The sequence below is a fragment of the Erpetoichthys calabaricus genome, chromosome 15, assembly GCF_900747795.2.
Source record: "Erpetoichthys calabaricus chromosome 15, fErpCal1.3, whole genome shotgun sequence".
NCBI classification, from domain to species: Eukaryota; Metazoa; Chordata; class Cladistia; order Polypteriformes; family Polypteridae; genus Erpetoichthys; species Erpetoichthys calabaricus.
In genome coordinates, this window is record NC_041408.2 from 102433259 (window position 1) to 102461180 (window position 27922).

General features: G+C 36.2%; 1 protein-coding gene across 2 annotated transcripts in view; it reads left to right on the forward strand.

Annotated features, from left to right (window-relative positions):
• LOC114665974 (F-box only protein 11) overlaps positions 1–27922 on the forward strand; it is a 115629-nt gene that overhangs the window by 80572 nt on the left and 7135 nt on the right. For both annotated transcript variants that reach the window (XM_028820664.2, XM_051919614.1), the window contains exons 3-19: positions 3075–3156; positions 3321–3465; positions 4317–4446; positions 11012–11095; positions 12495–12627; positions 13138–13244; positions 13347–13458; positions 15168–15274; positions 16859–16996; positions 18864–19081; positions 19312–19492; positions 20481–20603; positions 20685–20770; positions 21760–21836; positions 21940–22083; positions 23600–23710; positions 24319–24426. In XM_028820664.2, the coding sequence (XP_028676497.1) occupies positions 3075–3156; positions 3321–3465; positions 4317–4446; positions 11012–11095; positions 12495–12627; positions 13138–13244; positions 13347–13458; positions 15168–15274; positions 16859–16996; positions 18864–19081; positions 19312–19492; positions 20481–20603; positions 20685–20770; positions 21760–21836; positions 21940–22083; positions 23600–23710; positions 24319–24426 (2086 nt within the window). The remainder of the gene's footprint in view (positions 1–3074; positions 3157–3320; positions 3466–4316; positions 4447–11011; positions 11096–12494; positions 12628–13137; positions 13245–13346; positions 13459–15167; positions 15275–16858; positions 16997–18863; positions 19082–19311; positions 19493–20480; positions 20604–20684; positions 20771–21759; positions 21837–21939; positions 22084–23599; positions 23711–24318; positions 24427–27922) is intronic.

Here is a 27922-nt window from a genome sequence, read left to right on the forward strand (position 1 = left end):
CCCTTAGGACTTCCAGGCCAAAACAGGATCGAAAATTTTTCTAAGTCCAGACCCAAAACGAGGCGTCGGGAGGGCTACCGGCAAGAGGCAGATTTTGCCCAGGGAGGACGGTTCACCACCAGGCACGAGAGGCTCAGCTTCGGTCCCTTAGGACTTCCAGGCCGAAACAGGATCGAAAATTTTTCTAAGTCCAGACCCAAAACGAGGCGTCGGGAGGGCTACCGGCAAGAGGCAGAATTTGCCCAGGGAGGAAGGTTCACCACCAGGCACGAGAGGCTCAGCTTCGGTCCCTTAGGACTTCCAGGCCGAAGCAGGATCGAAAATATTTCTAAGTCCAGACCCAAAACGAGGCGTCGGGAGGGCTACCGGCCAGAGGCAGATTTTGCCCAGGGAGGACGGTTCACCACCAGGCACGAGAGGCTCAGCCTCGGTCCCTTAGGACTTCCAGGCCGAAGCACGATCGAAAATTTTTCTAAGTCCGAAAAATTTTCTAAGTCCAGACCCACCGAGAGGTGAGCATCCTAGTATTATGCAGGAAGGTGTCAGCTGAGGCCCCACTATCCGGGAGGGCCCCGGGGTGTCCGGCCGATTTGGCCCACCAAGGTGAGCCTTAGGCCTGCTACCGGGTGCTGCTTTCGGTCCCTTAGAAGATCCGTTTAGACAGTTTAGAGACAGGGTCATGTAAATGGTGTTTGGATGACCCCATGCCTGCTTTTTTGGATGACCCCATGCCTGCTTTTTTGGATGACCCCATGCCTGCTTTTTTTGGATGACCCCATGCCTGCTTTTTGGATGACCCCATGCCTGCTTTTTGGATGACCCCATGCCTGCTTTTTTAGATGTGTGTGTATATATATATATATATATATATATATATATATATATAAATAATATATATAAATAATGTAAAATGTGTGTGTGTGTGTGTTTGTATACATACATACACCAATCAGCCAAAACATTAAAACCACCTGCTTAATATTGTTATGGTCCACATTGTGTCAGCAAAATAGCTCTGACCCTTCAAGGCAAGGACTCCACAAGACATCTGAAGGTGTCCTGTGGTATCTGGTACCAAGATGTTGACAGCAGATCTTTTAAGTTCTGTCAGTTGAGAAATGGGGCCTCCATTGATCGTACTTATTTTTCCAGCACATCTCATAGATATTTGATCGGATTGAGGCCTGGGGAATTTAGGGGTCAAGTCATCGCCTTGAACTCGTCATGTTTGTCAAACCATTCCTGACAAATGTATACGTTTTCCTGCAGAAAGAGGCGACTGCCATAAGGGAATACTGTTGCCATGAAGGGATGTACATCCCCATGAATGCCAGCACCCAATATTTTCCAGCAGAACATTGCCCAGAATATCACTCATCCTCCAAAAGCTTGTCATCTTTCTATAGTGTATCCTGCTGCCATCTCTTCCCTAGGTAAAATACACATACACTATCTTCATGATCTTAAAGAAGACACAATCAGACCAGGCCACCTTTTTCCAATGTCCCCTTGTGATGCTTGCATGCCCATTTGTAGGTGTTTTCAGCATTGGAGATTAATGAGCATGGGCACTTGACCAGGCTCTGGCTTCTCAACCCCATACACAACAACCTGTGATGCACTGTGGGTTTTGACTCCTTTCTGTTTTGACTAGCATGAAGTTTTTCACCAGTTTATGCTACAGTAGCTTCACTCCCCAAATGAATTAACCTCCTTGGTGTTGGACCTGAGCTTCACTCATGCTGTGAAAACAGTGTTAAAAACATTAGTCCTGAGTGTCACTCAGTCCACTGTATAGACGCATCTTGTGTAAGCATTAGACCCAAGGATTACCTGGGCAACAGTGTAGACGTATCATAAGGGTGTCTCGTAAGTAGTGTTTTTCATCAGCCCAGGTGTTGCATGCTCTTGACATTGATATTAGCAGTGAGAGGCCTCTCATCAGCAGTGATGATGAAGCGAATTCGTCTTCAGTCAGTGAAATTGAAACACAGTGAATCCGAAAGTGATGCTCACATTTGGGTTTCTGTTGGCACTGCTTCAAATAAACCAGCACCACCTCATTTTGATTTTGTGAGGCAGCCAGGAATAAAAGTAAACGTTGACAGCCAAGATCCACTTACTTGAAGTTATTTCTTGATGATGGCGTGATCGAAACACTTGTGTTTGAGATGAACAGTTGCTCTGACCAGTGCCGGGTATATGACCGTACACCTAAGCAGTTTCCTGTTCAAAGATATGCGACACAAAAGAATATTTTGACAGAAGGCATTATTATTCATTTCATATTTTTATTTATCATTATTTGTTTCATTATTGTACTTTTTACATTTCTGAATTTGTACTTTTAGTGTTTTGCATGTTTACAGTAAAGATTGAGATGCAGTAACATTTTTCAAACCAAAAAAATGCAACACTTCTTACTTTTTTTTCTTATATTTTTCCTCAAAAAAAAAAAAAAAACACTAAGGAGGTTCATGAGCCTTGGGGCTTATGACCCTGTCACCAGTTCACTGCTTAGTTTGACCAATTTTTGTAGGTATAACTCTGCATACCGGTTACACCCCACAAGACCTGCCATTTTAGCAATGCAGTTTACCTAGTCTCATCTAGCCATCACAGTTTGTCACTTGTTAAAATCAGTCAGACTCGTATATAACATATTTTGTATGTATGTGTATAATGTGTTAGTTGCCCTGATTTAGTTCCGTGTTTTCATGGAGAACAGAGATAAGGTTTATAATATGATAAGTGTATGGTGATGAATATTTGACAATAACAAACAATACCAACATGTTGATGAAAAAAATGACACATGTCCTACACACAGGTGTTTTTACTAAAATATTTTTAAACAAGTCACTTCCAGAAAATGTACCCATGAATTAAAATGAAACATGCTCAGATGTACTGGAGCATTTGAATTGAAATAACAAACATAAGTTAAACCTCTGATTAGAAATTGTTTGACAAATCTTATTAGTAAATCATAACATGAACAATAAAGTGTTCTAAAAAGTGCACAAGTTGGTGTTGTATTTTCATGTTTTCTTGTGCTGTTTTAATTTGTTAAGGGTGCTTCCACATCTACTACAGAAAACTTCAGCCATCGAGCGAAACGTCCTAGATTATCAGGAAAGTCCCTGGACCTTCCAGGTAGGTTTTTGTTTAATAGTTTTAACAGTGAGCAGTGAGATATAATTTACTTAAAAAATTGTTGTGTAATGTAATTTTCTAAATTTGTTCTCTTTTAAAATTGTATAAACAAGCTTTCTTTTATTTTGTGCTGTAATTATATTTCATAATTTTTTTCCTTTCAGTTGCACCAGCCGAACAATATCTCCAGGAAAAACTCCCTGATGAGGTTGTTTTAAAAATCTTTTCCTACCTGCTAGAACAAGATCTTTGTCGGGCAGCTTGTGTCTGTAAACGCTTCAGTGAATTAGCAAATGACCCAATTTTGTGGTAAGTAGCCAAGTACTCTATGAACCACTTTTAAAGAAAAGATTCTAAGACAATGACTAAAAACATGACAAATGTTGTCACACTTCGTTATCCTTAGTTATACCATAGACCCATAATTTTTGGGGAAATGTTCAAAAGTAAACCTTTAATGTGTAACTGTGCCCATTTTATGTTGTAGCTGTCATAAGGTTTAACCATTCACGTTTTTATGTTCAAAGGTAATTTTCCTTCACTAGACTTTAACTGATCTGATTCTGATTAACCCTTAATAAAATAAGTTGTTTGAGTGACTTTTTCTGAAGTTTTTTTAATTGCATAGTGAAGAGATAACCATGATGCACAAGGACCTAACAAAAGATCAACAATATCTTATTCTTGATATGTACAGATTAGAGAGTTTGAAGACATTTACATATCTGGAAAACAGGGGAGACAGTTATTAAAATTATTAAGGTACCGGTAGGAGATAGCAGATATCAGGACCTTGCTTCAGTCCAGTATTGATGACTGGGTGAAGGAGCGAGATCAGAGAGGTTACCAAGAAGCCAAAAGCAACCTTAAAGGAGCTATAGAAATTTGTGGAAGTAACTTGCCATTCCCTGTATTTTAACAGAATTTTGTGTATTCTACACATCTCAGCCTGCATAAATTAACAAACATAAAGTATAAACTTTGTGACAAGAAATTTTGAATCTCATTGAATTATATTTGAAATTGTACCTATTAGGATTTTATAGCCTTAACACCAGCAAAGCTGAAACTTGAATCAGGGTATATATTTATATATAGACTTTTGATGTGCAATTTTATGGTTAATATTTTAAATTAAAAAGGTTATATTTTTCTTATAGGAAAAGGCTGTACATGGAAGTGTTTGAATATACACGTCCCATGATGCATCCTGAATCTGGCAAATTCTACCAGATCAATCCAGAAGAATATGAAAATCCCAATCCCTGGAAGGAGAGCTTTCAGCAGCTGGTATGACATTTTTTTTGCCAACATTAAATAAAGAAAAGGAAAAAATAACTATTAATGGTTTCTACTTACATTTTTCTATTATGTCACAAATGCTTTTTCATTTGGCATTAAGGGTATCTGCCTTTTGCGCGTTTAATATTATGTGGGTCCTCTGTTTTTCATCTCTAGTCTGGAAATAAGAAATGCTTACGGTACTTTGAAAACTGTTGTCCACTTAAATAAAAGAACACAACTGCAGTATTTAAGCATATGTCAGATTTTTTCATCTTGGATGTAAAATTGTGCTTAAATGCAAAAGCAGCTAATCACCTGATCTAGGCATTTTATTTAATCTAGAAGGTGTCTCCAACTGTATAGAAAAACATTTTACCCAGAAGATGGATGAGCTGAGTGGTTGTTTGTGTGTTGATGATATTTCACAAATCATTCCGACTGCCAGTAAATTGAGCTTCAGTAGCATGTTTCACTTGTGCACATTAAATCACACTCGTTTATTTTGACCTTGGGAAAAGGTTAACTGAGCATGCAGGTTCAAGCCTAGTTCATATTTTCCATGTACACCACAAAACTGCTAATAACCACACTCGTATATATACTTCTGTTTTTGTGTTCATCTTGACTGTACATGTGCTGTACATTACATGCATGGACACTTTCAAGGAGTAGCAGAAGCACAAATGTGCAGACTTTGTAGGAGTTATTTGAGTATGAAAGGATATCTGCTTTAAGCATACATGCAGGAATGAATCATGTTACATGCCTAATTTAACTATGATTTGTTTTGCATGCTTTTTCTTCCTGCATTCTTGTTGTCCACTATGTCTGTATTGCCTTGCGAGTGAAGGCACCTGTATGTGATCATGTTCAGCATACACATAGTAATTACTTATTTGTTAATGATTGTTACCCACAGGAGTTACAGTATGTTGGGCAATGTTTTCTAATTTTTGAGAAAAGCTGTACACTTAATTTTTGATACAGTAGATAGATAGGAAGGCTGCTTAGTTAATTAGCCTTTTTTTTTTGTGCCAAGACCCTCGGATGCATTCAAGAATTACTAAAAGAATAAAAAAAAAACTTATGACTCTGCTAATAAGAGAGTAGTCACAATAAATTACTTTCCTTTTTTCCCTTAAGCTCTTTTGGTTGGCCCTTCAGATCTTCATGAACTTCTTTCTTTGTTATCCTAGTGCTGGGCGGTATGACCAAAATTCTATATCATGGTATTTTTCAAAATTATACCAGTTTCACGGTATTCAACGGTGTTTTTTTCCTATGCATGAGTGGATGTTAACCACATTTTCCACTGCATTTACTGCAGTAGACTGGCTAAGAATAACCTATTCCACTGTCATGAGAATTGTACAAAAAAAAAACATTTTAATATGCACACTAGTATTAATACAGGTTTGCATGGCCCCATAAAGTGATAGTTTTCAAGGGGGTGGCACTAATGAATGGAAAGAATCACATTGCATGACAGTGATAGTTTTCAAGGGGGTGGCACTAATGAATAGAAAGAATCACATTGCATGACAGTTGCAGTCAAAATATTGAACCTTTTTATTGAACAAATTTTGCAAACAACTTAAACTAAAATTTTGACAACATATTTTCAACCATCCAAAGAGGCATTTAGACTTAGTAAAATATCCAGAGGTGCTTGTCAAAAGTTGTATTGCACTGAACATGTCTTAGAAAAGGAATAAATAGTAAATATTTTTTGTAAACCAACTACACTTTCTGTTAATGTTAACAATATCTGTCCACTGACACGTTAAAGTGACTTTTTAAACAACTTTAGTATCATTAAACTGCATAATACTTAAACTAATAACAATAAATAAATAATAATAACAATAAAATAAATAATAGTGCAACTTCTAGTAATAATACTATTATTTCAAGACTTCAAAGCCCAGGTGCATTACACCGTATTCACCAAATTAAAATAAAATAAAATAAAGCAAGTGGAACTTGGTGATGACATTTTTACGAACTGAACCATCATTAAGGCAAACTGCATTAATATGGACCTTGCTTCAAGCTAAGCTATATACATAAATAATAAAACTGCAACTTGCATTTATAATGCTATTTATGGTATAGCCCTACGGAAGCGTATTAGGGACACAGTGAAGAAAAAAAAAAATACGGACACAGGGAACAAAAAAAAAAGGCTATATGTCGAGAATAAAGTCGACATGTTGACTTTATTCTTGACATTTCCACTTTAATCTTGACGCTTATATCGAGATTAAAGTCAACAATTCCACTTTATTCTCGCCGTTTATGTCGAGATTAAAGTCAACATTTCCACTTTATTCTCAGTGTATTTTATAATTAAAGTAGAATGTCGTAAATTAAACTTCATCCTAAAATCAGTGTTTTACTAGATTTTCTCAAACGCCGTTATAAGTTAATGTAACACATTAAATGCTTTGTGTTGTGTTCTCCAACCCAGTTGTTAATCACTGTGCGCTTCTTAAACTGATTTCCTCTGCACTAAGAGGAGGCGCCGGCAGCGACCATTGCACAGAATACATTTACTTTATGATATTCCTGCTCTCTGAAAATTTAGAATGCTAAGATACAGTGCATCCGGGAAGTATTCACAGCGTATCACTTTTTCCACATTTTGTTATGTTACAGCCTTATTCCAAAATGGAGTAAATTAATTTTTTTCCTCAGAATTCTACACACAACACCCCATAATGACAACATGAAAAAAAGTTTACTTTTTGCAAATTTATTAAAAATTTAAAAAACTGAGAAATCACATGTACATAACTATTCACAGCCTTGCTCAATACTTGTCGATGCACCTTTGGAAGCAATTACAGCCTCAAGTCTTTTTGAATATGCTGCCACAAGCTTGGCACAACTATCCTTGGCCAGTTTCGCCCATTCTTCTTTGCAGCATCTTTCAAGCTCCATCAGGTTGGATGGGAAACGTCGGTGCACAGCCATTTTAAGATCTCTCCAGAGATTTTCAATCGGATTCAAGTCTGGGCTCTGGCTGGGCCACTCAAGGACATTCACAGAGTTGTCCTGAAGCCACTCCTTTGATATCTTGGCTGTGTGCTTAGGGTCGTTGTCCTGCTGAAAGATGAACCGTCACCCCAGTCTGAGGTCAAGAGCGCTCTGGAGCAGGTTTTCATCCAGGATGTCTCTGCACATTGCTGCAGTCATCTTTCCCTTTATCCTGACTAGTCTCCCAGTCCCTGCCGTTGAGAAACATCCCCACAACATGATGCTGCACCACCATGCTTCACTGTAGGGATGTATTGGCCTGGTGATGAGCGGTGCCTGGTTTCCTCCAAACGTGACGCCTGGCATTCACACCAAAGAGTTCAATCTTTGTTTCATCAGACCAGAGAATTTTCTTTTTCATGGTCTGAGAGTCCTTCAGGTGCCTTTTGGCAAAATCCAGGCGGACTGCCATGTGCCTTTTACTAAGGAGTGGCTTCCGTCTGGCCACTCTACCATACAGGCCTGATTGGTGGATTGCTGCAGAGATGGTTGTCCTTCTGGAAGGTTCTCCTTTCTCCACAGAGGACCTCTGGAGCCCTGACAGAGTGACCATCGGATTTTTGGTCACCTCCCTGACTAAGGCCCTTCTCCCCCGATCGCTCAGTTTAGATGGCCGGCATGGTTTCGAACTTATTCCACTTACGGACGATGGAGGCCACAGTGCTCATTGGGACCTTCAAAGCAGCAGAAATTTTTCTGTAACCTTCCCCACATTTGTGCCTCGAGACAATCCTGTTCCGGTGGTCTACAGACAATTCCTTTGACTTCATGCTTGGTTTGTGCTCTGACGTGAACTGTCAACTGTGGGACCTTATATAGACAGGTATGTGCCTTTCCAAATCATGTCCAATCAACTGAATATACCACAGGTGGACTCCAGTTAAGCTGCAGAAACATCTTAAGGATGATCAGGGGAAACAGGATGCACCCGAGCTCAAATTTGAGCTTCATGGCAAAAGGCTGTGAATACTTATGTACATGTGCTTTTTCATTTTTTTTATATTTAATAAATTTGCAAAAAATCTCAGTAAACTTTTTTCACGTTGTCATTATGGGGTGTTGTGTGTAGAATTCTGAGGAAAAAAAATGAATTTAAATCCATTTTGGAATAAGGCTGTAACATAACAAAATGTGGAAAAAGTGATGCGCTGTGAATACTTTCTGGATGCACTGTATATACTTGATATCATTTTCAGCATGAAATACATTAAAGCAGGTATTAAACATGCACAGTAGTGTCGCGGTAGTGCTGCTCCCTCGGAGTAAGGAGTCCCCAGGTGTACGTTCAGTGTAGAGAACTTTAAGGCAGGTGTGACGAGGTATGAATGGGTATCGCACATTGTGTAAATGTTGGGTTTGTGATCTGGTGGTAGGAGAATTCAGTGGATGTTCTTCTGAGTGGGCTTTCTTTATTGCATGCATGCCGTCTCTGTCTGACGTACTAAACCCTCAGCTCCTACCCTTCCTTTTTCTTTCTCCACCTAACCAATCACCACACGATAAACGTCTTTGTGAAATTAAAACTAGTTATAAACTGAAACCACAGAGTGTTCTGAACTTTAAAAAAAAATCTTCTTTATACATGTTTAATTATGCCATCCATTCAGGGTTGTGCCCATCCCAGCAAGCATTGTGTGTGAGGCTGGAACAAATCCTGAATGCCAGCACATTGCAGGGTGAATACGAGCACTTTATACATGTTTAATTATGCCATCCATTCAGGGTTGCGCCCATCCCAGCAAGCATTGTGTGCGAGGCTGCAGCAAATCCTGAATGCCAGCACAATGTAGGGTGAGTGCGAGCAAAACATACACTAGCAGGGTCAATATAGCATAACAAAACCCCATATCCTACATGACTTTGAAACGAAACTGAAGCACGCCGAGTAAATTCAAGGCACCGTGCCCCCACATGATTAATACATGCTTTAATTCATGTCATCATGAAAATTATATCAAGTATTTATCTTAGCATTCTAAATGTTCAGGGAGCAGGAATATCATGAAGTGAATGTATTCTGTGCGGCGATCGCTGCCGGTGCCTCCTCAGTACAAGAGGAAGTCAGTTTAAGAAGCACGTACCGATTTAACATGGCTCGGGGAACACTTAACACAAAGCATTTAATGTGCTATATAACTTATGATGGGGTTTGAAAAAATCTAGTTATGATGGGGTTTGAGAAAATCTAGTAAATTAAACATTCATTTTACAATGAAGTTTAGTTTATGATGTTCTACTTTAATGACAAATTACGAGAATAAAGTCAAGCATGTCGATTTTAATCTTGACATAAACGGCGAGAATCAAATAGAAATGTCGAGAATAAAGTCAACATGTCATCACACTATTACACAGTACCCAGGTACATTACACTGTATTGAAAAAAAATAAAACAATTACAACTTGGCTTGCAGTATTATCCAGTAGTATAGAAACAGTATTCACAGATTTGAACATAATGGTCTACATCCGACCTTTTAAAACCAAAGTATCTTCAGGCAACGAACGTGACTCCTTTTTTTCAGCATAAGTTCTTCTATGTCATCATGTTCAACTTTATTGTCTGCTACAGCATCAGTTTTGGAATGTTTTCTGTCCATTTTCACCGCGTATTACTTCCACTTCCGCATTTATTCCGTTGCATGCCTATTTAGCGGTGTAGCAGTGAAAAAGGTCCCCAATAAAAAGTTTCCCACTGCGCCACGTTCCGAACGTTGTTTAGGCCATTTAAATCTGTGTTGCGGTATAACAAAAATCCATATCATAACAAAAATAAAAACTGGTTTTCGGTATGAACCGGTGTACCGCCCAGCACTACTACTAACTTACCTTCACGTAGAGGCTGATTTCTGATTTTTGTTTTGCAAGTAAGGTGAAGAAAAAATTCTTGCAGGCTCCAGTTAACTCAAGTGATCCATGACCACATTTTTGAGAATCGGTGTTACAAGGATTCCAATCTGATTGGCTAACGTAAATCGACCCATTTATAAACTATCTGACTATGTTCAAACATTTAATACTTGGTCAATTGGGGTTAGAAAATGCATCTTTTTATGTTTTTTGCTGCTTTTGGTAAAATCACAAGTAACAAGTAAAATCACAAGTAATTGTGAAATATCATATTCATCATTATTTATTTATTTTCTTGTGCAATATTTTTTAAAATCTTTTGTTTTGCATTTGCTGACAGTTGTGTAATGTGTGAACAATATACAGTAAATAAGAATATTAGGTATGTGGTTTTTAAAAGTATAGTTTTGAGTGTTGTTTCAGGTAGTGTACAAGAATCTCGTTGTATGTGTTATGCAATGACAATCTTACCTTAAATGTGTATTGGCCTGGAATTACTGACTGTGTAGCAAATATGCATTTGAAAAGGCTTTCTGATGTGCTAAGATAAATGTTACATTACTAGTTGTTTTCAGTAATTCTGTGTAAGTACAGAATTTTTCTTTTTGAAATGTTGCCTTGATTCCCCCAAATACCCCCCAACCCCCTCCCCCATTAATTGTGATTGTTTTATGTTTTTCAGTATAAAGGAGCACATGTGAAACCAGGCTTTGCAGAGCATTTTTATGGTAACCCAGCAAGATATAAAGGGCGGGAAAATATGCTTGTAAGTACATATTCGTTTTATACATAACATGTTGGTTAATGCAGACACGACCAGAAGTATTCGTACACTTCCACTATTTAAAAAGAATCGCAATTTTCTGAGAAATAATTTGAATCTGACAAAAGTAATTACCATCCACCATTCTTTTTTCCATAATACACAGAGCAGATACTTTGCTTTTAATTTATTAAGTAGCACATTATTTAAGTAAAACATTTGAAAACATTATGTATAAAATTATTTGGCACCCTAACCTAATATTTTGTAGTACTGTTTTGAGGCATTAAATTCAATCAAGTGTCTTTCTGTAGCTCTGAATGAGACTTCTATATCTGAATAGTTAGTCTCAGTACTTTTGGCCTTATCTGTAGGATCCATTGATCCTGACAGTGCATGCTCTGTTAACGAGTTTAACTTTTTTCTTTGTCTGTAAAGCTTTAATATTTTAAGAAGTTGTCTTAATGTTTCCCACTACTTTAATGGAATAAGGCAATAAAGCATAAAACTCATTTAAATATTAAAGGCAGATTTACTGAATTTAGCATAAAATGAAGCCATACTTATAGCTTTATATCAGTTGATATGTGGTGGTTCTAAATATATAACAACATTAACTTTCAGTTGAAATATTCAGCACATCTAAATTAAAGTGTGGTTTTGGGTAGGTCACATATACACTGCATAGAAAAAAATACTTGGAAATTTCATCCTAATAGTGTGCAAAACTTAACTTTTCACTTACTTTCGTTTGTAAATTACACCAGATTAAGTCTAATTTAAATAATGTTCTTATATACAACTTAATTCAATCCCAAATCAGAGTCATGATAACATTTCTGTGTTAAGATGGTGGTGGCAGCAAGTTTATAACATGTTTGCTTGCTTACTTGCTTTTTTTTTTAGCTGTTTATATTGTGGAATTACAGTAAGGAAAATGAAGGGTTCCCCCTTTTTTTGGGATGGTTTTGCATTTTAATGAGGTTGGTTTGATGGTGGTTTTTACATTACCAGGTGCATTATGCTAATTGTTAAATTAAGTCAGCTACAGATTTCATTACTTCACTTTTCTGTACCTAATATTGCTTCCAACATATTTATTGTTCGGAGCCAGTTTCAGTCTTTATATAAATTCATATCTTAATGATGATCCATAAATGTTTATTTTTGAATTTTATTGCTGAAATAATAGAAAAATGATGAAAACTGTTTTACACAAGCAGCTGATTCACTGCATTTTGGCAACATTCACATTGCGATTGATTTGTTTATAGATATTTCAAAACAATTCAAACCTTGGAAGGTGATTTAAGAAGAAAATAAAACTATCAAACTTTTTTCAGTGTATTAATAATTGCTTTATCTGTTTTTATATGTTAACTACTTTAACTGTTTGTTTTAGTACTATGACACAATTGAAGATGCTCTGGGAGGAGTGCAGGAAGCTCACTTTGATGGTCTAATATTTGTTCATTCTGGGATCTACACAGATGAATGGATTTACATAGAGTCCCCAATCACTATGATTGGTGCAGGTAATAATATTTTCGGTGTTATTGTAGACAATGTTTTATTAACAGTCATGATGTGAAAAATAATTGGATTCTATTTTTGTGTCTTAGATGATCCATGTTACATATTGTCGCTGATTAGTTGTATTTTAAATGTTATAATATGCATTATAATTGGTGTTTAAATAATTACATTTAGAAAAAAAAACGTAGTAGACTCTTATAATCTAGTACAGTGTTTAGAAGATGTTTGAGATCAATCACTTGCTCAGAGATCTCTTCAGCCTTCCTAAGTCTATCAAATTAGAATTGCATGGTGTTATTGTCCTACCCTGTAATTGCTTTAAAGCCTGTTCTTTTTATCCACAGGTATATTTGTTAGATGTACATTATGATGATGATGAAATAAATCAGTTTTGTATTAATTTTTACAATGCACATATGAATTGCATTTTATGATTTCATTTTATTAAAATTCAGTTGTAAATAAATCTTTGTAGAATTATGTTTAAAATTTGCATTTTTTGTTTCTAGCACCTGGAAAAGTAGCTGATAAAGTCATTATTGAAAACACTAGAGACTCAACATTTGTATTTATGGAGGGATCTGAGGATGCTTATGTTGGTTACATGACAATTAGGGTATGTGATTCCACGTTTAATCTTTGTTTTTGCCAACAAGTATAATTTATTTGTCTCAAAATTAATTTTATTGTGGTCGTTGTTTTTGTTTCATCTTTACAGTTCAATCCAGATGACAAATCTGCCCAACACCATAATGCACACCACTGCCTAGAGATAACTGTAAATTGCAGTCCAATAATAGATCATGGGATCATCCGGAGTACGTGCACGGGTAAGCAAGCTTAAAATACAACTGTAGGAGTTAATTAATAATTTTCCACATGATGTTTAAAATTTGCATATTTTAAGATTTGGAACGTCTTTAGTCTTCTTAACAATGTTTGTGGTGTTATTCCAATTTTAGGAAGAATTTTTGTGACTTTTAAGGCAAAGTGGCTTGATTTTTTTTTTTTGTTTTTTTAGGTTCTGAAAAGTCTGATCTTTTTTCCTTTGCATAACAGTGTGTGATTTTGGTTGTTATTGGTGGTATTAGATATTTATTACACACTTTATTTTTGGATGTTTTCATAAACATGGTATCTAGTTGTCACAATTCAGTGCTACTAACCCACTATTTGATGTGCATTGCAGTATGTATAATTTGTCTGTTACATCTTCCTTTCTCTTTTACAGACAGTTTAACTAAAACAACTACGGTATTGATTCACTGCTATGTGGCGTTTACATTTTTGATATTTTACTTGACCTACAAGAGTTGACTGTATTTCACAACCTTCAAATTTTATTTTTGTTGTGGTGGTGTTCACCTCTTTAGATTCTTTCGGTTTCTTGTATTCTTGTATTAATCACTTTCAGTAATTAATACTTTTCAATTGATACTAGCCGTAGTTCCCTAAAGTTTGCAAGTAATGTGGTGGCAAAGGATCTGCAGCTGTACTCTGCAGTTTACTTTTAAATTTATATTGTCAGTAATACTTTTAAAAATTATAATAAATTGAACCAGTGTCATATTGGAATATTACTGAAAATTCAATTTTTCATATAAAAAACGTTTCAGATGTATTTCAGTGTGTCAAAACAAGTCAGAAGTTTTAGTGAAAATTCATTATATGCCAATTAGTTGCATCATGTGATGTTTGGAGGAAACAGTTATTTATAATACCTTTCTATAAAATTGACAGAAATAAGGATAACATAACACACCGCTGATAGTTGTTTATTGTACCTAATGCCACCTGTTCATTGGCTGAAACTTTAGTTTTCTGTGTCAGTTGTGTACATCTTAGATGTTGTGCACTTTGAATGTTTTAATGTATTTTTATTATAGGCCTATCAGTATTTATAGTGTTCTAAACCTTTTTCTGTCTGAATTTGATATTGTTGACATTTTGATTATAAAAGAATGAATTTTCAGCTGTAAAAATAAGGACAGCATTCAGTTTTGCTTGAAACTATTGGCAGATTATTACTTTCCCCCTTTTGAACTGAACTACAATATATATACTGTATATAAATTATGGGAAATGTGTTAACCACCAGGTAATTTAACTTTGAAAGTCTTCATCAGTTCACACACCTTAACCATTGCTTTCCACAGAACAAAAATCAAATGCTAACTTCAAAGGCTGTGAACAGTTGCTGCCTGCACACATCTCGTGAGAACAGTTTGCTCATGTCATTCTTACCAAAACTTAAGAGGGTTTTTTTTTTTTTGACAAAAATATGTATTGAAATGTATTCAAAAAATATAAAAATGTAAAAAAAAAATCTGAACATAAGTAAAACAATGAAAATATTTGTTCATGGTTATCTCATTGATGAATGGAATCTGAGCTCATAATGATACATTGTGTTACTGAAGCATTGTTTTGGTTTATTAAAAGCACTCTAAATAAGAGCACATTGAACCTAGCTTTGAACTATTTAAACATTTCTGTTTTATGTTTTAATTAGTAGTAATTTATGATTTTATTCCCTTAGTGGGCTCAGCAGTTTGTGTCAGCGGTCAGGGAGCTTGCCCCACGATTAAACACTGCAACATAAGTGACTGTGAAAATGTTGGATTGTATATAACAGATCATGCACAGGTAAAATGAAGTACAACTTGCTCATTTTGATAGCTTGCACATGGGAATTAGTTGGTAGTGCCTTTCACCAGACAGTTTATAACCAGTTATTTTTTTAAGATTACAATTATAAATCAGTTTTCGTTATGTATTTTTTGTTTTCTTAAAATTTATTTTTACACCTTACATTCAGGTTTAAGTGGTAAAATCAATCCCCTGGGTTTCATTCCAGTGTGTTTGTCCTGTTTATGACAAGAAACTGAACATACTCTGTTTAAGCACTTAAAACATTTAGAATTCCCCTGAAGAAATGTTAAGTACCCCTTCCAGAATTATTCTAACTATGTTTTAACCTGTTAGAAAAACTGTTATAGCCTTTACATCCCACATCTTTCTTTGTACCCATAGCTTGAAGTGGCACATTTTCCCCACCTATGAAATTACTTCTTATTTAACCAAGTTCAAAAATGATAGGGTACTTACACAGTGTTTCTCTATTTACCGTGGATACTCGCGTATAAGTCGAAAAATTTATGCCTTAAAATTCATTCAAAAAAACAAGGTCGACTTATCCACGGGGCAACACAATTGTCCATAGAATTTGGGTAATGACATTGTACACTCAACGCTTCACGGTGTTAAGTCACCGGTCATCTGCCATTTCCCATGGTCTTTGAAATAATTATAAGCCAGCAATACTATTGCTAATTAGCTAGTTTTTTTTCTAATTTCATTAAATAATTTTTTAAACTGTGAAATACTTGAATTTGAGCATTAGTTTTTGTAGGTTTTGGATAACAAACATACCATTAGCTGCCACATGCCATCTAGCGGCTGCCATTGTGTGTGCCTGTCGGCTGGTACATAGTGTTAAAGGTCGCCGGAGCAAGCCGGCATATAGCGGATATGATCGTGCGTGCCTGTCGGCTAGTACATAGTGTTAAAGGTCACAGGAGCAAGCCGGCATATAGCGGATACGATCGCGCGTGCCTGTCGGCTAGTACATAGTGTTAAAAGTCGCGGGAGCAAGCCAGCATATGGCGGCTGCTATCTCGCTGGCTGGACTGCCGGTACATAGTGTTAAAGGTCGCCGGAGCAAGGCGGCATCTAGCGGCTGCAATTGCACGTGCCTGTCGGCCGGTACATAGTGTTAAAGTTCGCTGGAGCAAGCCGGCATATAGCGGATATGATCGCACGTGCCTGTCGACTGGTACATAGTGTTAAAGGTCGCAAGCTGTCAAGTTTTACCCTCAACTTATACGCGGGTCATAACAAATTTCATAATTTTCGGCTTAAAAATACACTCGACTTATCTGCGAGATCGACTAATACGTGAGTATCTATGGTACTTGTCATTTCTGTGTACTTTTAATAAAATTGTTTCTCTCCAATGAGTGCATAAATGTGGTGTAGTATGTATACTATTTTAGGTTTCACCCAGCATAAATCACATATTACTCTTGAATATCTTAACCCACATTATATACTGTATCTGCATTTTTTTATTCGCCATTGTACACATCTGTAGGCATTTCTTTCCTCGAGTAATAGGTTGTTTTTGTTTTTTTTATGTCTGTATAACACTCCTGTGATTTATAATTTTAGGGCATTTATGAAGATAATGAGATCTCTAATAATGCTTTAGCTGGAATTTGGGTGAAAAACCACGGTAATCCAATCATTAGAAGGAATCACATTCACCACGGACGTGATGTTGGTGTTTTCACGTTTGATCATGGCATGGTAAGCAGTTAGTTGCTTTTTGTATTTGTACATTGCTATTTCTTTTCAGTTCCTTCAGAAATATTTGCTGACATTTTTCTCCAACCTGATATTTTTTTTCTGTTTTTTTTTTAAGCTTTATTGGCTTTTTGTTGCAACCCTTCCATAAAGACTACTTCTGATAACACTTCTCCAGACTGTACATGGGTGTTCTAGTGTCCCATAGCTGCGGTCAGTTCTGTGCTGCTAATGGTGCTGGACATTTTCTGACTTCAAAGGGAAAAAAGCTTAATGTATTTCTCATTTACTACACTCTGTTTCTGTGGCAGACCACAGGGCATTCAAGTTAAACTGCCATATGTACCACAACTTCATCTTTTCAGTATGGTTGTCCTTTGCCCAGTATTATTCTCTCTGTCACATCTGTTTCAGTCTACACATTGTGTCAATAATCATTGGCATGTGTTTTGTTACATTTCGTTAATCGAGCATTTGGCTATATGCTTATAAAGATCTCAGATTTTTTTTAACTGGAAAATAATCTTTTACTATGTTAATTTATTTCTTCAAAGTCATTTGACTATCTTACTGTATAGTTTCACTTTTTACAGAAGGAATGTTTGAAAATTTAAAATACACTCTTTCCTATTGACACATTGATCCACAAGATACAAAGCAAACAGTTTTGAAGTTTCTAAATATTTCTTCAAAGTCATTTGACTATCTTACTGTATAGTTTCACTTTTTACAGAAGGAATGTTTGAAAATTTAAAATACACTCTTTCCTATTGACACATTGATCCACAAGATACAAAGCAAACAGTTTTGAAGTTTCTAAAGTGTCTTAAATTTTGCAGTTATGTACAGTATGTTATGTGAGTGGAAAAACAGATAAATGGCTAGGCCAAATCACTGAATAATTAATAGTTTATTTCTGTTAGTTACACTGTGTTTATTTCCATAGCTCTATTCACAGGTAATAATTTGCCAGTTAGACTCTAAAAAATAGTTTTAAACAGGCAGGACAAGAATAACTTGGAAAAAGTATACATCTGAGTAAGGATCATTTATTTATCATATGTTGGGCCATTCCAGAAATCAGTAGTTACATTAAATTAAATTGGGTTCAAAACAGTCACTTAAGGTATACCATTTGACTTGGATTGATTTCTCATCATGCCAGACATTGAGTTCTTTAAATATCCCCCATTTTCTCCTTTTAGCCCCAAAAAGCTCACACTTTTCAGCCATTTTCAGATCATGTTGTGGGCAGCAAGTGACACCCTCATGGTAAAAAGTAAACTAATAGGTGTCTTCAGCAAAAATCAGCACATGTTACACATGCTACATCAGCTGAGTATACGAGGAGTCAAAGTTACTGATTTTTCACAAAACTTTGGGGGAGGTGGAGTTATTTTTGATACTTGATTCTTTAGGTGGTTCTAGCCCCTAAGGGCCTCTCCCAGAAGATTTATATTTCATATTTCCAGCATAAGCATATAAGCATATGGGGTATCGTTTTAGGCTATTTCAAGATAAGGGATTATGAATATGATGATGTTTTAGATTTTTTTGTATTACAATTGAGAATATTTAGACTTCAAACATAAAAAGTTGAAGTACTTGTTTTAATATTTGAAATATATGAGGGAACTATTTTTGTTTTATTATGTACATATACCTTATGAAACAATTCTTAGAAACACCCCAAATTTGGATGGCTTATGCTAATTCAGCATTTTTGTTATGGTTGATATTTTGTGCTACCACAGTATTAAATGTGTATTTCCTGATAATTCGAGGTTGTGAGGAATGAAATTGTGATGGTGATATTTTCATTTTTAATTATATTTGTGTTCCTGATTTTATTAATTTTCAACCCTTTCAGGGTTATTTTGAAAGCTGTAACATACACAGGAACCGAATTGCTGGGTTTGAAGTGAAAGCCTATGCCAACCCTACTGTAGTCCGGTGTGAGATCCACCATGGGCAGACTGGAGGGATCTATGTCCATGAAAAAGGAAGAGGGCAGTTCATAGAAAATAAAATCTCTGCAAACAATTTTGCTGGTGTTTGGATAACTTCAAATAGTGATCCCACAATCAGGTTGGTAGGGCATGCGTGTGAGACTCTGTGTGATATGGAGCATAAATTTTATGTATTTATTTTTTTCAATTAAATAATAACCCTTCAGCATACTAGAATCATTTGATCCTTGATGTTGGTATGCTGCCTATTAGTTTGTTTTTCTTTCTAATGCCGTTCTCCCTGCCCCCCCATTCCCCAACCCCAGCCCAAATGTGTTCACTTTATTGAAGCATTGTTACATTTCTTAGGGGCAATGCCATTTTCAATGGCAATCAAGGTGGTGTATATATATTTGGAGATGGAAGAGGCCTTATAGAGGGAAATGACATTTATGGCAATGCATTAGCTGGCATTCAAATCAGGACAAACAGTTGCCCTATTGTCCGCCACAACAAAATACATGATGGACAGCATGGAGGTATTTATGTGGTAAGTTGATTATTTACTTTTGTAAGAGACAGAAATGGTTTTACATTTCATAGATAAATAATATTGACTCGTGTAATAGCGCATTTCATTTTCACATAACATATTGAAAGAGGAGAGTGCAAGCTTGTGTCATTTTGTTTCATACCTCATTTCCTTATTCTTTTCATCCTTAAAGTATATTACATATGTGGCTTTTACTGTGTTCCTAAATTTTTATTGCTGCTCAGTAGACCTGGGTATTTGTACTCTAATAATGGACTTTTAACTAACAATGCCATGACGTTTGGATTATGTACTGTCTTAAAATATGCTTCATATGTCTGTTTTCCTAGTCACTATTCAAGTACCTTGTCATATTTGCAAGTGGCTGGATGTAGAGGCAAAGCGCTGTACTGTATTACTAAACCTGCACAGGGCTAGTTACATTAGAAAAAGTTAACTCTTAATTTTAAAACATTCTATGCCAGTGATTTGCTTTGTAATTTCATATTAATGAAGGTATTACTAACTACAACTTCCCAGTTTCTGTAGGTGATAATATTGTCTCTACGACAAGAGTATTCCTGTTAGATTCCACACCTTGACACCTTTAGTGGTTACCTATCAACTCTGTGCCAGCTATGAAAATGTGTTTGAGGCAAATGGCCAGTATAGGGATATCAGGACTGCATTCATGTGAATTCTTAAACAATATAAATTGATATTGGGTACTCTTTCAATTAGAAATTACTCTTCATCTAAATGATAGTGTGTTTGAGAATAAGCTTGGCTTGGCATTGTCAATACATTCTTTTAAAGGCCAGTATGTTAAAAGCTGGAGACATCTAGAAACAGGAATTGTGAGAAGAAATAAGCCTTTGTTAGATATTGAGCCATAAATAATACTGTAATTCAGAGTCCTTGTAAATTGCAGTAACACCCCCATGCACTGGTTGACTTCAGTTTTTAAAGAATTGAATGAGGTTCTTTTTTTTTTTTTATTGTACAGCATGAAAAGGGACAAGGTGTAATTGAAGAGAATGAAGTGTACTGCAATACTTTGGCCGGTGTTTGGGTTACAACTGGGAGCACGCCAGTGCTAAGGAGAAACAGAATACACAGTGGAAAACAGGTAGATTTCCCAGTACTCGCAATATATAACAACACTTGCATTTGGTTATCTCTAATGCCAATGTCTGATTTTGACAAACAGGTGGGTGTTTACTTCTATGACAATGGCCATGGAGTACTGGAAGATAATGACATCTATAACCACATGTATTCAGGTGTTCAGATAAGGTAACATTCATTAACTTATGCTTCTTGGATGTATTTTGTGCTTTTCATTCTGTTGTTTGATGTTTAATTTATGTTTTAATTCATTTATAGATTGTATGTTTATCCGTAGTGATTTTTGCCAATATATACAAAGTACATGTTGTAGGGCTCCCAGCATTCTTAGATAAAACTGCCAAAGCAGTTACTTCTGTATTCAGAGTGGTCTCACTTCTACAGAGTCTTGCACTTTAAAATTTTACCAGTGATTTTTCAAAGCAAATTTCTTATTTAATCTATCAGTGTATTAAGAATTTCACTTTTTGCATTTTCTCTGTTAATTTTGCAGCATAAGCACTGAAAAAGGCAGTCATTGGTTTTGTAAATGTGTTTATATTGCATAGTATAGGTGTTTTTCGTACATTCATCATGTTTGTTATTGTAGTTTTTGTAGTAGTACCTGATCAAGGGTTTATTTGGAAGTGTTTCTTGCTGTAACACCTTGTAAGTTAAGTTAATGTTTGATCCTTTTAAAATTGCTTGAAATGTTGTTCACTGATGATAGATTTGTTCATTTTACCTTTAAAATGCCTTTTTTCATGCAATTTCTAGTTAGCTTTTATTTGCAGTGGTAAAAACCGATGAATTTTCTGTTTGATTGTGTTAACACTTAAGTGTCTTTTATATTCTGTTTTATAAAAGATTAATATCTTATCTGTTATGGAAAATATGCAAAAGGCAGGTTTTTGGTAATTTTCTTTGGATAATGTTTCAGTACATCTTCAGTGTTACTATGTTCTTATAAAATACATAAACTCTACATTTATAGTATTTAGAAAATTCTCTGAAGATATTTGAATTTTTTTGTTTGAACTGAATTAATACTCGACTGACCTGCTTGCTCTGTTCTGTCTTGTTTAGAAGCTTTTCTAAAACTATTTGAGATCTCAAGAAACAAAGTATTTTCTCCATTTTGGAATGTTGTATTTATTTTTGATTATTTTTTTTTACAGAACTGGAAGTAATCCTAAAATCAGACGGAATAAAATTTGGGGAGGTCAAAATGGCGGGATTTTAGTTTACAATTCTGGTGAGTCAACTGCTTTATTTTAAAGGTTTTACATAAAAAGTCAAACATTCTGATTGTAGTATTAAAATTAACATGTATCTCATTAATTCACTTTGGAAAACAGGATTAGGATTTATAGAGGACAATGAGATTTTTGATAATGCAATGGCAGGAGTATGGATTAAAACTGACAGTAACCCAACGCTAAGAAGAAATAAAATTCATGATGGAAGAGATGGAGGAATATGCATATTTAATGGTGGCAGAGGTAAGCTAAGCTATGATGGCTAGTGATGATAATACATCTGTTTCATCCAGGTGTAGACACTTGATTTGAGCAGTGTTCATTTGTGCATATGATATGGAGTCGACACTTTTTTTTTTTGTGAGGTTTTTATATTAAATAAATTATATTTATTAACATCCTTATAAAGAATTAAATCTAATTAATTCATAAAGGTTTCATGTAATATCCAAATTTATTTATCTATGTTAATAGATTTTAGCATAATAGATATGCTATATACTGTATACCCTACTGTTCTATCTTAAACTCTGTGAAGTGCCTTGAGCATGGGAAAGGTGCTATATGAATAAAATGTATGATTATTATTATTTTATTATTATTTTGAATTTGTATTTTTTTCTGTGCACTTCCACAAGGATTTTGAATGCATGTGAAAGAAAAATGTTATTTAAAGCTATATACACCCAACAATTTAAATTTGTAGAGCTAGTAGCTTGAACTGTTTTTCAAGAATCAAATGTGGCGTTTTATTCCAATGTTTTGTGAAGTAAAATTGGTAATTCAATTAAGGCAGTGTTTTTAGGTATTTCCCAGGTCTCTGAGTAGCAGTCTAATGAATATAGGCATCCATTCATTTATTGAACACATTTAATTGAGTTTTTAAGTTGCACATGCCCAGAATTTGGTGCATGAAAGGAACCAGTTCTGAAAAGAGCATTAGTCGATTACAGGCACACTCATGCACATGCTATCATTTACCCAGAGTGGATCAGTTTTGAATTACCTTTTAGCCTAACGTGCCTTTACTTCAGCTGTGACAGAACATCCCGAGGAACCTGCATAGCCATGGTAAGAATGATGTACAGGAATGGTGTGCATAGTCTACAGTGGTACCTGAGTTGGCAAAATTCACACCCAAATTTAATATACTTTCAGCAAGTTTCATACAAAGGCAGACAACAGTAACATTCTGACATTTTCCTTTTGCATTCATGCATACTTTTATTAAATGGTTCTTTATTAGCTCAATGGTAAAGACCACTGTCACTTGTGCTAACATGCAGAGATAAAAGTAGAGGTTTCATTGCTGTTAAATGTGCTTCATTTAGCCTCACAAAGATAGGATTTTTAGTAGTTCCTCTGGTGGAATCACCTATAGGGGGTTTGAACATTATGTTGGGTATCTCTTCTTGATCAGTAGGCTAGAAGCTCAGATGTGTTTGACCCTTATGACTGTAACTCAGTCATTTTATTACCTTAACTGGTGCTGATAATGTTTTAGGTTTCCACTGACTAAAGGTGGAGATAAAGAGCCTGAGGTAGAAATAGCAGGGTAATTGAAACCATTGAGCAAGTCCAATTTTAAGATGGTCTTTAAGGTATCTAGTTTAGTCACCTTTTCAAATACTCTATTGTTGGTTTGATTTGAGAAATAAATAGAGGGTGAAGAGTTGCACAGAAGCTTTGAGTACAGCTGCATTCATCTTTCTTTGCTACAAATGAAAATGTCCTCCTTTGTATTATTGTTCTGTTTTAGGGCTCCTTGAAGAAAATGATATCTTCCGAAATGCTCAAGCTGGAGTGCTCATTAGCACAAATAGCCATCCCATATTACGCAAGAATAGAATATTTGATGGCTTTGCAGCAGGTTTGTACTGATGTGGGTTATATTGAAAGTAAAGATGAGAATGACCTCTAGTTTCAGCTTGCCAAAGGAAGTAATCATTTTACTATTTGTTTTGCTAAATGAATTATGCTTGTTTATAAGAAATGAAGCAAAATGACACTTTTTATTGGCTAACTGAACGGACTACAATATCCAGGCTTTCAAGGTGGTTCAGGCCCCCTCATCAGGCAAGTTCTAGTCTGAGCTGACATGCCTGAACTGCCTTGAAAGTTTGAATATTGTAGTCCAGTTAGCCAATAAAAGATGTCATTTTGCTTCACTTCTCATTACAGCCTTAATGGCTAACACAGTATCCTACTACTATATGCTTTCTTAAGAAAAGATAAAGTGAAAGATTACATTTATGAACTGGCAGTTAAGTGGGTCTCTAAACTTTTACTTTATAGAATGTGGCTTTTGAAATCGGTTACAGTTTTTGTGTAATGCTTTGAATATGAGACACTATTGGTTTGATAATGCCTTTGCCTCTGTGAAATGCAACAAGTGCAAGTCATACAGAGATATTTGGGTTTCATGCAAATAAAATGTTGATATCTGAAAGGCACATTTTGTTTTTCTTTTTGTTCTAGGAATTGAAATAACTAACCATGCCACTGCAACACTTGAAGGCAATCAAATTTTTAACAACCGTTTTGGTGGTTTATTTCTAGCATCGGGGGTGAATGTCACTATGAAAGGTAAACCAGTTTTCTTTATTTTCTGCTAGTGTAGTCTGGGGGGAAAAAAATCAGCTTTTGTGTCCAGTTAGGGATCAAATTAAATGTGTTACAATCATTGAATAATTTGTATTGCTTTTTTAGATCATTAGTAATGGAGCTACCCAGAGTTCTATATATAGTTTCTTTGGAAGATAACTAATAAATATATAGCTACATTTGAATTCATGTTAAGAATACCATGGGCCTAGGTGCTACATGTAGTGCAGGAGTTCCAAAATGAAATGCCAATGAAACGAATTTGCCCATTTGGCAAATGATGTTTGGAAGACTGCTTTTAAATGCATGCAAGATGGATAAGGACTGTTCAAATAACTGTGTTTTTAAATTTCCAAAGGTGTATTCAAAGATTGCCAGTAGTACTACTGCCCAATTCACAGTTACTTCTTTGCAACTCACTGTCACATTAGTCAGAAGGGTCTGTGAGCAAAACACAGAAGGGCAAGAATGCCTTTAGTGTTACATAATCCAACAGATTGTAAAACAAAACACACTGTTAGATAGCTGCGCAAAAGCATACAGACTTACCATTAAGCAATCATTTTTGTAGAACCTTTTGTTGAATACACTGTTTTTTGCTTTTAATACCTTAAATCAAGAACAAAAAGCAACTTTCTAGAGCTTCTTTCTGGCAGATATGCAAAAGAACACCTGTTTCTTTAGGGCCTTTCAAGCACACTCAGTCACGAGGCCTTAAGGAAGGATTAGGAACCTTCATTGTGTCATTATAGAACATGGATGTCCACTTTACATTAACATATATTACATGACTAATTGGATTCTTTAACACAATAATAGGAAAGATAAGAGTAAAAATGAAAAAGCTGAGTTAGATTTTCTCTTGAAGAAAAAGAAATCTGTGCCATCTTCAACCTATGTGTGTAGTTAGACAATAATTATTCCTTTCCACGTTAGGTCATATTCAATGGCTGTGCACAGAGATTATGCTTAGAATTTGAAGAGAAGATTCTTTCTACCCATTCTTTAAATCAATATGCAATATTTCAGTACAGTAATCCCTCCTCCATCGTGGGGGTTGCGTTCCAGAACCCCCCACGAAAGGTGAAAATCCGCGAAGTAGAAACCATATGTTCATATGGTTCTTTTTATATATTTTAAGCCCTTATAAACTCTCCCACACTATTATAAACATTTCCCGCACAATTATACAGCATAAACCCTTTGTATTCTCTTAGATATTAGGTAAGATTCGTTGAAATTATGTATGTAAACACAGTTTATATACAGCAAAACCTAAATATTATTTTAAAGATATCGAGCATCTCCGATATCACATATGTTACAGCCATTACGACAGACAGGCCACCAGCAATAAATATGTGCAAGAAAAATTGTATACAGTAAAATGTGTGTACAGTGACACTAAACTATGTACATGTAATAAGTACTGTACGTAGATAATTAATTATGGTTACTCACCAACAATGACACGACAACTTGTCCGATAACGATGAATTTAATTTTACTGAACAACAAAGGAGAGCGTTACAGCTCTTCTAAAGGAGCCTCTTCAGGCGATTGTGTAGCATCGCCGTTGTTCTTCTTCTGGCAGTCTTCAATCCAAATCCCTAAAGCTGATTCTATCCAGACTACTGCCTTATCACGTCCACTTGCAACTCGTTTTGCGCCCTGGTTAAAGTACACTGCGGCTGTAGATCTTATATGCTTTTCCTCCTTTTTAAATAAAAAGAATTGTAGACTCATGCCGTAATGGTGTCCTGCAGCAGTGTAGCTGTTCCCTTCCTTCAACATATCCAAAACTTTTACCTTTTCTGCAATCATTTGCATCTTCTGTTGGCGCTTGGACACGGCCCCTGAAGCAGTAGCAGTAGCAGGAGCACATTAATGCTGAATGAGTGAGATGAGACTTCCTGGTTAATGCAGCACTCCGTCGCTGAGCCAATCAGCACACAGGAATTTTAACTGTGTGCTCTGATTAGGTAGCTTCTCAGTCATCCGCCAATAGCGTCCCTTGTATGAAATCAACTGGGCAGACCAACTGAGGAAGCATGTACCAGAAGTAAAAAGACCCATTGTCCGCAGAAACCTGCGAAGCAGCGAAAAATCCGCGTTATACAGGTGCTGGTCATAAAATTAGAATATCATGACAAAGTTGATTTATTTCAGTAATTCCATTCAAAAAGTGAAACTTGTATATTAGATTCATTCATTACACACAGGCTGATGTATTTCAAATGTTTATTTCTTTTAATGTTGATGATTATAACTGACAACTAATGAAAGTCCCAAAGTCAGTATCTCGGAAAATTAGAATATTGTGAAAAGGTTCAATATTGAAGACACCTGGTGCCACACTCTAATCAGCTAATTAACTCAGAACACCTGCAAAAGCCTTTAAATGGTCTCTGTCTAGTTCTGTAGGCTACACAATCATGGGGAAGACTGCTGACTTGACAGTTGTCCAAAAGACGACCATTGACACTTTGCACAAGGAGGGCAAGACACAAAAGGTCATTGCTAAAGAGGCTGGCTGTTCACAGAGCTCTGTGTCCAAGCACATTAATAGAGAGGCGAAGGGAAGGACAAGATGTGGTAGAAAAAAGTGTACAAGCAATAGGGATAACCGCACCCTGGAGAGGATTGTGAAACAAAACCCATTCAAAAATGTGGGGGAGATTCACAAAGAGTGGACTGCAGCTGGAGTCAGTGCTTCAAGAACCACCACGCACAGACGTATGCAAGACATGGGTTTCAGCTGTCGCATTCCTTGTGTCAAGCCACGCTTGATCAAGAGACAGCATCAGAAGCGTCTCGCTTGGGCTAAAGACAAAAAGGACTGGACTGCTGCTTTCTGATGAAAGTAAATTTTGCATTTCCTTTGGAAATCAAGGTCCCAGAGTCTGGAGGAAGAGAGGAGAGGTACAGAATCCACGTTGCGTGAGGTCCAGTGTAAAGTTTCCACAGTCAGTGATGGTTTGGGGTGCCATGTCATCTGCTGGTGATGGTCCATTGTGTTTTCTGAGGTCCAAGGTCAACGCAGCTGTCTACCAGGACGTTTTAGAGCACCTCATGCTTCCTGCTGCTGACGAACTTTATGGAGATTCATATGCAGATTTAATTTTCCAACAGGACCTGGCACCTGCACACAGTGCCAAAGCTACCAGTACCTGGTTTAAGGACCATGGTAACCCTGTTCTTGATTGGCCAGCAAACTCGCCTGACCTTAACCCCATAGAAAATCTATGGGGTATTGTGAAGAGGAAGATGCAATACGCCAGACCCAACAATTCAGAAGAGCTGAAGGCCACTATCAGAGCAACATGGGCTCTCATAACACCTGAGCAGTGCCACAGACTGATCGACTCCATGCCACGCCGCATTGCTGCAGTATTCCAGGCCAAAGGAGCCCCAACTAAATATTGAGTGCTGTACATGCTCATACTTTTCATGTTCATACCTTTCAGTTGGCCAACAT